Here is a 12,078-nt window from a genome sequence, read left to right as displayed (position 1 = left end):
CTTATGTGAGGGCGGTAATGAACCTCCGGGTTCTCTAAAAGTCATTTGTAAGTAATTAAGTAAGTAAGTAGGCCTAAGTAAGTAAGTAAGTGAAAGACTATTGTTGAAACTTACATAAGTTACTAGTTAATCTAAATACATTAGAAATGCAAAGATAATTACTTATAAGTATCATTTGTAAAATAGACTACATACGTGATGATGAAGATGATGACCACATCTACCAAACAATAGCGTGATATCTCTTAAGTTATTACTATATTTTAAATCACCAATTCTGAAGTTACTGTTCGTAATTTTTAAAATCGAAAGTATGCTATGTTTTAATATAATTGTTATTCAACAAAGCAACAACTCTACTAAATCCTATTATGTGGCTGTGTGTATGCAACGCAACCAAAAGCATACGTAGTAAAGACAAGACGTCTAATTTTTATCGTCCTTTCATTGAAACATTATCCCACGGTCAAATGGAAGCGGGAACCGTGTAATAAAAAAGATATAAACTTTTGCACTTAATTCCAACAAATTGTACGAGAAAGATCACTTTAAAGGGACTTAATGTGTGAAGATCGGGCTCCAGGTGAGAGCACTGCGAGGTACACGTATGTTCGCTAGTAAAAAGAAACATTTCAGAGATTTTGTTTACTGTGTGGGAAACAACTGCCGCTTCTCTTTGTCAGGGGTCGGGGAAGTCATGAAAATTAACTGTGTGAACGGGTTATTTTCTTTCGGTTGCAATGGCACTGGGTCCTCACTTTACATTCCCATCTGATTTAACAAGCCATAAAATTTAAAGGTCTTTTTGTACTGAAGTACCACGCGATTAAAATGAGAGGAGTACATTAATTTTGTGAATTCTTTTATCACGTCATTATTTGGATACGAAACAACAAGTTCACTTTTTTTTTTTTTGCCGATGGGAAAGGAAATTTCGAACTTACTGTACATATCAATGCAGATATACAGAGTGGGCCAAAAGAAGTGAACTCCTTTCTTTTATTCATTACTAAATAACCTTAAGAGATACACTTGGTAAAAATGAAAGTGGCCGGTGTCTGAGAGACTAAATTGCAATCGGGTATTTCTATGAGCGCTCGGGACAGCCAGGTTTTGTTGAAAAGATTGCGTATATTCTTCTAGTAGTTATAATGGGGAACACAACTATTAATCACTAGAATCTTCCGAGAAAATAATTCATATACGAGATTTAAAACAGACAGATCGTTCAGAGTGTTTAAACAGTGAATATTGTAACACAAACACTATCTATTGTATAATAGGTTCTCAAGTAGAGTACGACCATTGCTCGTTATAATGCCATTCTGACTGCAGTAAAACTCTTAGCATAGTTGGTAGAGCGTTAGTTAAGAATTCGTGAGGTTGCAAGTTCAAATATTAGTGGAGTTACAAAACTTTTTTGTTGCCTTTTAAATGCATCAATGGAAATAAACAGTTTAGAGTACTTTTCGCTTTATTATTTTTTTCGTGTTAATAGAAATTTTTGACGCTAGATGGAAGTAACACTAAAGACAACAATTACGGGTTTTCATATTAAAATGCTGTATTAATTATTTTATTACTCCCTGCTGCTTTACACTCTGTTCCCTAAGAAACATCCAGTAAATATGTTGACGGTTAAATAATTGGCAATAATTAATTTGCAAGTTGTGCTACAGGGAATATGATTATTATACTAATCTAAATCAGTGATCATCAGGGCCTAAACGTAGTACTTGTAAATAAGAAGAAAAACCATAACTCTGATGACAAAATATATCCCGATTTTCTGGAATTATAACCACAAATTTTCACCAAGTTTGTAATTATCTGTAACATGAATTAACATAAGCAAAATTATTTGATTATATTATACTAAAAGGAGTTGTATAAAAAATAAAAGGACAAAACAAAAAATTCTCTATGGAAATTCAAAGCATGCTGTGGAAGTAGCCCAAATCAGCGCCTTGTATTTTGGAGTTAACTAAAGCGGCGCAGGAGGTTTACGGTAGTGAACTGCACGCTCGCCCGAAGAGACAGAAAATTTTCACTGCTCAAGAGACCGGCTACTTTCATTTTGACCAAATGTACAACAAAAATAGAGATGTGCATTAAAAAGCAATAGATTGGAGATTATTTATGAAAAATAATATTGGGCATATGACCACCATTCATGTCCTGACATTGACGGATTCTAGTCACCACACTTAGCATAACCTTCTCCAAAGTTTCTTGCGAGAGATTGCGAATTCCTATACGATGTTTTCTTTGAGAGCAATAACTCTTCTTGGTTTATTCTGGTACAGGCTATCCTTGAGGAACCCCCAGAGGAAATAATCAGGGACTGGGAGATCTGGTGATCTCGAAGGCCAGGTAATGTTTCCATTCCCAGACATCACATGAGCTGGAAACATCGTTTGAAGCAAAGCCATGATTTGTCTTGCAGTGTGGCTCTTGTTGGAACCATACCCCATCAACATTTTCCACATTCAACAATGTGTCTCAGGAACGTGTCCAACATGTAGCGATAACTTCACCTTTCACTGTGATAGCCTTCTCTTATTCGTTCCCAAAAAAGAAAGGGCCAAATACACGATGAGCCATAACCCCACACCACACAGCACCTCGTTCGTCATGAAGAGATCGTCCATTGAATTGTCCTGGCTGATACCCAATATTATTTTTCATAAATAACCTCCAGTCTATTGGCTTTCAATGCACATTTCTATTTTTGTTGTACTCCTTAAGGTTATTTAGTAATAAATAAAATAAAAGAGTTCACTTCTTTTGGTCCACCCTGTACCTAATAAAGAAATCATTATGAATGTCACTACCTCAAATGTTATTTTATAGAAATTCCCAGTTTCTTTTCCGTATTTAACCAAGAATAGAATATGATACCACTGTCAGTGGGCCTAATTTATCACAATTAACGGGAAACGTTTATGATGGGAGATGGCCTTAACTACACTAGAATAAATAAATAAATAAATAAATAAATAAATAAATAAATAAATAAATAAAATAATTGAAATGTTACGAAAATTTCAACATCTGACGTCAATTGCTTAGCAACGGCAATGAGTTAAGTCACACTATTCTAACGTCAGTTGCTTATCAACGGATCATTCAGATGAAATACTGTGCAGTAAATCTACTGTAAATATTTGGACAGACATATATGGTAAACATTCAATAAAGAAATAAATTTAAAATAATAGTTAATACGAAGGTAATTTCATAAAATATTAATGCACAAGTTGGCAGAACTGTGAAGTGGATGACGCAACACCAATGATAATTACAACAGTTGCAGTTGAAGGATTGAACATACATATTGTAAAAACAAAGTTATTTTACGTCATATCATGTAATTTCTGCGAAAAAAAAATGAACAGTTTTTTACACGTGATGTGGATTATCAGTGGGATAGTTCGTGTTGGTTTGTGAAGTCTAACCGAATTTTCGCAAGTCTACCTCAACGTTAAGTTTACTTGTATGTTTGTTTTCAAGAACACTGAGCGGAAAATGTTATCTCGCACAAGATACATGAAGTGTTTTATTGCAATTCGAAAAACATCGGGATATATGAATAGTGCATGCATCAAGATTGCAACAGGGACGTTGTAAGAAACAAGACTTTTAAGCTCGAATCAAAAGATAATTCTAACAATTCCAACAGCTCCTCTTCATTTTTTAAGGGGAAACTGTTATTTGTTTCAAAAAAAAAAAAGATTTTTTAATACAGATTTTTTTTATGCAGAACGAATAATGTGCCTTCAATTCTAATGCCCAAAGATATTGGACCAGAATTCGTCTTCATGTATTGCTAGAAAGTCAGTGAGAGAATGGAAATGAAGCGAATTATCGGTTAATAACTCAGCAACACTACAAGTTTAAATTCTTTATAGTTGCTTCAGTTTTTTCCTGAACGGTGAACACAGTTAAAGTTGGGTACTAAAGGTTAGAATTTAAAAACATAAAAATATCGGCTAGGTATACAGTACTTGCAAGGCAAGAGAAGTCCCCAGACGAACTCATTTCTGTTAAATTTTGTGTCCCAAAAGTCTGAGATAAACAATATATCTTCCAGCAAGCTGATAAAAATCAGAGAATGTAATAAAGTTAAGCTTAACTTAAATACCGTTTGAAAACACACCTTGCTTCTGCGGACGCCCTTTTCAAATCACTCACGGACCAGAGGTTGGGGATCGCTACTTCATATCATTCCACTCTTCACTTATTCATCAGTAGCTGAAATTTCTAACACTAGATGCTACGTAGTACTGAATTGTAAATAAATTCTTCTTCTGTTGTAGGGTAGATAGAATGTCAATCTGTCGATCCTTCCTCTTAGCTGTTGTTTAACATGGTGAACTGTGCCTTGAGTATGAAGGATCCAGACCTCTAGGGTATGGAGGTATCCTGACATGTAGTGACAGCTTGATTATTATTAAAAGATGGTGGTGAGAATACTTTTGGGTCTTCGGTGCTTGTCTGTTGCAGTTGAGTAAGTACCAAGTTTATATATTAACGGGTTGGTGTTTTGTGAAGTCTTGCGATAGAGTTTCATTGTCATATTTCTGATGTTTGTCGAAAGAGTGTTTATTTCCAGGTCGTCATGTAGTTGAACTGTTCGTGTATCCCTGCCACTTCTATGAATAATAAGTAAGATTTTATTTTAAAATATTTGGAGTTTCTTTATTGTAGTTTTTGGTATAAATGCCTATGCTGGAGCTGCGTAGATTAGAGCAGATAGAATGAGGGTTTTGTATATTAAGTTGACTTTAACTTTGTAATTGAGAGCAGAAGATTTGATGAGTGGGTATAATAAATGAAGCCTTCTATAACCTTTCTTTATTTTAGTGTTGCTATGTGGTAGCCATGTAAGTCGACAATACAATGTAACTCCTAAATATTTAACTGTTAATGTCCATGGGATTGGTGTCTGTAGCAGAGTAATATTTGTGTGTGGTCTAGAACAACATCTTGTGAAGATTGTTGCTTGACTTTTCGCTACGTTGAGTTTGATTTTCTATTTCTGAAGCCATAGTTCTAGTGCTGAGAGGTATTGTTGTAATTTGTTTATAGAAAAGTATGGAGTTTTAAGTTGATGTGAAAGCTGTATCACCTGAATAGGTTGATGAGTGGATATAATAAATGAAGCCTTCTGCTGAGGTTGGAATATCTGCGATGTAGAGATTATATAAGAAAGGTGATAATATTGATCCTTGGGGAACACCTGCTTCGCTTTCTTTAATGGTAGATAATGAGTTTTGATATTTTACTTGAAAGCTTCTGTTATAAGGCGAACTAGATTGGGTTCAATTCTTGCCAGATATAGTTTGTAGATGAGACCAGGATGCTATACTGTATCTTAAGCTTTTTCCACGCCCAAAAACAGCATTGTAGTGTAATATCTGTGCTGAAAAGCCTTCGTTTATTTCCTCTAACTGTAAATAAAAATCAATTCTTTTTCTGTAGTTCAGATTCTTAACACTAGATGGTAAGTAGTAGCCCTATTAAAGCATAATAGAAAGCCGTTCCAATTTGCGAAGTTCGATATGCGAGTAAATTGAACTGAATAAAAGTATGTTATTATTGTCATTTTATTAATACTGTTTATAGAATATTCCATTCACGAAATTGTCTTAGCAAATATCACTCGTGCGTTCAGTTTTTCGATAATTTCGCCAGTGCTTACCGACGACATGAAGCTCACTGTTGGACTCGTAACTTATTACTTATGATAAAAGTAATGAAATTATTATTATTGGCAATGAAATTTATTGATTTTTCAGACTGGAACCCGGAGGTGTGATTGACGCAAGGAAGACGGCCGCCCCATGCAGTTACCGACAAGACAATGGCCTCCGCGTACCTACGCTACCTGGGTGTTGTCTGGATTCTCCTCCTCATGCACCAAACAGTGCTCGCGCAAAGTAAGTGACCTGAACCTGTAACATGTACACGACATGCGAACAAAACTCCAGTTGCGTGGTCTGTTACATGTCCGATGTCTCTCACACAATAGCGAATGTCTAGTTCAAAATTCCGTTCTGTTATCTCATGGCTCTTTGAACTTGATGCTGTATTATTGTTCTGTAATGGCGTTCCAAAAAATTAATTTTTACAAGGAAATATATTGACAATACAACTAGGATGAAGTAGAGATATGATACAAAAAATCAATCATTTGCTGTAATTTTTCCATCAAAGCATATAGGCTACAAATTTGAAAAAATAAATAAATAAATAAAAATATTTCAGTTGGTTATTGAACGGCGCTGTATCAACTACTAGGTTATTTAGCGTCGATGACATTGGTGATAGCGAGATGGTATTTGGCGAGATGAGACCGAGAATTCGCCATAGATTACATGTCATTCACCTTACGGTTGGGGAAAACCTCGGAAAACCCCAACCAAGTAATCAGCCCAAGCGGGGACCGAACCCGCGCCCGAACACAACTTCAGATCGGCAGGCAAGCGCCTTAACCGACTGAGCCACGCCGGTGGCTTTAAAAATAAAATCAAGACATGTGCTACTTTAGAAATATATGAAGGATTTGGAAATAATTTTATTTTTTATTTGTAATAATGGATAAGATTAAAACAATACCAGTGTATCATAATAGCCTTGTGTGTGTGCAATTGTGATACACGTAGAGGGCTATTTTGATATAGTGCTATAAATCTTTCAATGCTAAAAAATTGCTGTATGTACAAATATACTTTGTGTGTGTGTGTGTGTGTGTGTGTGTGTGTGTGTGAGAGTGAGTGAGTGAGTGAGTGAGTGAGTGAGTGAGTGAGTGAGTGAGTGAGTGAGTGAGTGAGTGAGTGAGTGAGTGAGTGAGTGAGTGAGTGAGTGAGTGAGTGTGTGTGTGTGTGTGTGTGTGTGTGTGTGTGTGTGTGTGTGTGTGTGTGTGTGTGTGTGTGTGTGTGTGTGTGTGTGTGTGTGTGTGTGTAAGGTAATAGATTAAGAGAATTGTTATACAGTTTGTAGTGCTAAATTAAATTAAAATGCGTTTTTAAAATAATGATGAATGAATTTTCCAAATTAGCAGTAACAAGAAAGACTATTAAGCTAAAATTGTAGTACACCTGTGTGTAGTAATGGTTAGCAGGTCTATCCAAGAAACGAGCGCGCCCAGGTCCAAATCCTGGCTGGGACAAGTTACCTGGTTGAGGATTTTCCATGGTTTTCCCTCAACCAATTTAAGCAGATTGCTGGGTAACTTTCGGCGTTGGACTTCGGACACATTTCGCCATCATTAATTCACATATCATCATCCATACAATAGCCCAGGTTAAGTTCATGGTGCGGCGTGTTGTACTTGTAGAAGAGCGAGACCGTTCGGCTACCCAATCATTCACAGAGTAGGAGTGGTAAGCACAATAAGCCTCAGGCTGCAGTGCAAGCCTTCGGATCCCTCCTCCGTATAAGAAAAATAAGCTAAAATTGTTAGGTAAATAAGTAAAAATAAATCCATATGTGAAATTGTTTAACTTTACTGTAATGTGGGTTTCAACATGTCAGTTCAAACATCCCCAAAGAGCTGAGAAATTATGAAATACTCCACAAAAAGTAATAAATCACTTTAAGTTAGAAAATGGATCAATTTGGGCAATTTCTTTAATTGTAAACATAATATCTTAATAGTCATTCTAGCGTACCATAATAGCTCTAAAGTGTGCATCATAATAGCCCTTTTCATTCATTCAACAAGCAGTACTAGACTGATCAACATTCACAGCTTTTCTTTAGGGAAAAATGAAGCTGACACTATTCTGATAAAAGAAAATTGAAAAATTATTACATATTTATTCATTCAAGAGCAATAATAAACGTAACCGAATAACACATCAAATTTTTTTCAAGAAACAGAAGTGCCTTTTCTATTAATGCATTTATGAGGCTGATGATAATTTTGTTAAACTTTGTTCAATATTGTTCCTTAAAGAGTATAAAATGTACTTCCATAATAGCAGTTTTAAACATTTTAAATTGTGTGTGAAATTAGCCCGACTTTTTTTTTACTATACCATATTACCTCTACTTGACCCTACTTGAAGACTTGTCCACAGGATGAATAATACTTTTTGGAGTGGTGAGTGAGATCAAGCTGGTTCGAGTCCTCATGGGGGAAGAAATTTTCTCATGAAATTTCGACCAGTGTATGGAACCGGTGCCCACCCAGCATCGTGATGCACTTGGGGAGCTACGATAGGTAGCGAAATCCTGTTGCGAATGCTAGTTATAACGGCTGGGGGGATCATCGTGCTAACTACACGTTACCTCCATTCTGGTTGGATGATCGTTCACCTCTGCTTCGGCATGTGGGCGTAAGGTCAGCAGCCGGCTGGTCGGTCTAGGCCCTTCACGGGCTGTAGCGCCACGAATTAAGTGAGATCAAAAATGTCATTTTTATTAGATAAACACAAGTCGGAAGTGCACCCTCTACGCTACTACAGTGAAATAGGCCTACCTAGTTTGTTGGAATCAATAACCGCTGAAATAGTATTTATGTCTTATTAATTTTACGGTACACTACGAACGATGTTCAAAAGCAAGGCCATCAACTTCAACGTAAAGCTGTAAACGACATGGCAGATATTGCCTTATACAATGGAACATGTCTATAAAATCCTCTGATGACAGCTGCTGTGTTTGTAATACGAGCAAAAATGTCTAGTTCGTCCTCCAGTGGCATGAAAGACATTATGTTTCATACGTAAAAGCAGAATAGCTAGGAATTAATACAAAATATCGGAAAAGGCTCTTGCAAACTACTACGTATCAGGAATATTCAAGTCATATGAAGCTCTTTTCTCAAAATAACCTCAGGAATATGCAAATTAATATGAAGCACTTTGCTCAAAATAACCTCAGAAATATGCAAATTCATATAAAGTTCTTTACTCAAAATGACCTCAGGATTATGCAAATTCATATGAAGCTCTCTACTCAAAATGACCTTAGGATTATGCAAGTTCATATGAAGCTCTTTACTCAAAATGACCTCTGGAATACGCAAGTTCATATGAAGCTCTTTACTCAAAATGACCTCAGTAATATGCAAGTTCATATGAAGCTCTTTACTCAAAATGACCTCTGGAATACGCAAGTTCATATGAAGCTCTTTGCTCAAAATGACCTCAGTAATACGCAAGTTCGTATGAAGCTCTTTACTCAAAATGACCTCTGGAATATGCAAGTTCATATGAAGTTCTTTGCTCAAAATGACCTCAATAATACGCAAGTTCATATATAGCTCTTTACTCAAAATGACCTCAGGAATATGCAAGCTCATATGAAGCTCTTTGCTCAAAATGACCTCAGGAATACGCAAGTTCATATGAAGCTCTTTGCTCAAAATGACCTCAGTGATACGCAAGTTCATATGAAGCTCTTTACTCAAAATGACCTCAGGAATATGCAAGTTCATATGAAGCTCTTTACTCAAAATGACCTCTGGAATATGCAAGTTCATATGAAGCTCTTTACTCAAAATGACCTCAGGAATATGCAAGTTCATATGAAGCTCTTTACTCAAAATGACCTCAGGAATATGCAAGTTCATATGAAGCTCTTTACTCAAAATGACCTCAGGAATATGCAAGTTCATATGAAGCTCTTTACTCAAAATGACCTCTGGAATATGCAAGTTCATATGAAGCTCTTTACTCAAAATGACCTCAGGAATATGCAAGTTCATATGAAGCTCTTTACTCAAAATGACCTCTGGAATATGCAAGTTCATATGAAGCTCTTTACTCAAAATGACCTCAGGAATATGCAAGTTCATATGAAGCTCTTTACTCAAAATGACCTCAGGAATATGCAAGTTCATATGAAGCTCTTTACTCAAAATGACCTCAGGAATATGCAAGTTCATATGAAGCTCTTTACTCAAAATGACCTCTGGAATATGCAAGTTCATATGAAGTTCTTTGCTCAAAATGACCTCAATAATACGCAAGTTCATATATAGCTCTTTACTCAAAATGACCTCAGGAATATGCAAGCTCATATGAAGCTCTTTGCTCAAAATGACCTCAGGAATACGCAAGTTCATATGAAGCTCTTTGCTCAAAATGACCTCAGTGATACGCAAGTTCATATGAAGCTCTTTACTCAAAATGACCTCAGGAATATGCAAGTTCATATGAAGCTCTTTGCTCAAAATGATCTCAGTAATACGAAAGTTCATATGAAGCTCTTTACTTAAAATGACCTCAGGAATATGCAAGTTCATATGAAACTCTTTGCTCAAAATGACTTCAGGAAGACGCAAGTTCATATGAAACTCTTTACTCAAAATGACCTCAGGAATACATAAGTTCATGAAGCTCTTTACTCAAAATGACCTCTGGAATATGCAAGTTCATATGAAGCTCTTTGCTCAAAATGACCTCAGGAAGACGCAAGTTCATATGAAGCTCTTTACTCAAAATGACCTCAGGAATAATCTTCGAAAGCGAATTAACCTATCTGCATAGAGAAAATATCATGTTCTGTATGGAGTTTCAGACGCAGCCAGGCTTATCCGCAAAGTTCCTTCCATAAGGAAGACGGAATCTCACAGTAGACTGAAAACTTTGATTATACTTTGCAAACGATTCGTATGAAATTTTGTCCCTAATAAAGCAAAATTCTTACTATTAAAGTAATTTGTTTGGAAAGCCTGACCGCCCAACCTAACCCAGTAAGAAATCCACTGCACGTGTAGGCAGAGACCTTGTAGAACAGCTGAACAACAATTTGCGATGAGAAATCTGTCGACATCGAGCACAGACTTGTTTATGAAAGCTGGGAGAAACGAACGATTACATTATCATACTGAGAGTGAACGCAGCTTTGGCCATCGCCCTATAATGCGGGTTGCAGGAAATGAGCCGTAATTTGAAAACTTGTAAATGACCGACTGTTATTAAACTTTGTTTCCACAGATCATTTCCTTTGTGGACGCGTTAAGTTATAGAGCTAGGCTGACAGAAACTTTTAATTATGGATTCAAAGGCTTTGTGCTACTTAAATCAAATAGGCAAGTTGAATGCAGCTCTGCTGTGTTAGGGTCGAGTTGAATCCACAAGTGTAATGGAACTTACTCCACTTGTGAACTGCCACTACTGAACACGTCAGGATAAACAAATACTTGTACAGCTTTCTTTTCTTTTCTTCCATGTAATATCCTCTTATTGCCTCTGTCGCCACTCTCTTTTATTCGCCTTCATCTTAATAATAATCCGTGGCGCTACAGCCCGTGAAGGGCCTAGACCGACCAGCCGGCTGCTGGCCTCGCGCCCACATGCCGAAGCAGATGTGGACGATCATCCAACCAGAATGGAGGTATCATGTGGTTAGCACGATGATCCCCCCAGCCATTATAGCTGGCATTCGAAACCGGATTTCGCTACCTATCGTAGCTCCCCAAGTGCATCACGATGCTGGGTGGGTACCGGTCCCATACATTGGCCGAAATTTCACGAGAAAATTTCTTCCTCCATGAGGATTCGAACTAGCGCGCATTCCGTAACGCGAGTCCTAGGCAGATTCCTTAGACCACGACGCCACGGCGCGGGACCGCCTTCATCTAGGTGTGTCCAAAAATTAACAGCAACACAATAGATTCATTCACTTTACGAGGGATGGATCCTTGCACTTAGGCTGTGTAGGACCATTGTACGCCGTATATGCAATGAATGAAAGAAACAAAAGTACCCCGAGAAAACTCTCTGCAACGCCTGTTTCGTCCACCACAAATTTCACCCCGACCTGACCGAAGATAGAACCCGGGGCGCCTGAATAGAAGGCCATCACGCTAGAACCCGTAGCTACTCGTACAAACGCGGCACATTAGAAGGAAAATAGCAACTAACTTAAAGTAACGTCAATGTAGTGAAGTAAGTAAATAATAAACAAGTATCTATACCGAGTGGAAAGTGTTCAATGAGAGTCCTTTTAATGGGTTAGGTACAGCTTGGAGCAGTAAATTTTTGGAAGTATTCAACATTTTTTCCCTTCCATTACTGTATCTTGTACAATAATGAAAATTGGTATGTGTAAAACACTGTC

At 37.1% G+C, this 12,078-nt stretch overlaps 1 protein-coding gene across 1 annotated transcript in view; it reads left to right on the top strand.

Annotated features, from left to right (window-relative positions):
• Positions 1-12,078, top strand: part of Cad96Cb (protocadherin Fat 4-like Cad96Ca) — a 315,489-nt gene that overhangs the window by 80,889 nt on the left and 222,522 nt on the right. The window contains exon 2 of the mRNA XM_069831307.1: positions 5,802-5,942. Coding sequence (XP_069687408.1) covers positions 5,867-5,942 — 76 coding nt within the window. The 5' untranslated portion in view covers positions 5,802-5,866. The remainder of the gene's footprint in view (positions 1-5,801; positions 5,943-12,078) is intronic.

This window comes from Periplaneta americana, chromosome 7 (genome assembly GCF_040183065.1).
Source record: "Periplaneta americana isolate PAMFEO1 chromosome 7, P.americana_PAMFEO1_priV1, whole genome shotgun sequence".
Taxonomy (NCBI): Eukaryota; Metazoa; Arthropoda; class Insecta; order Blattodea; family Blattidae; genus Periplaneta; species Periplaneta americana.
Note: the sequence above shows the minus strand (reverse complement) of the source record. Positions and strands in the feature narration are given on the sequence as shown.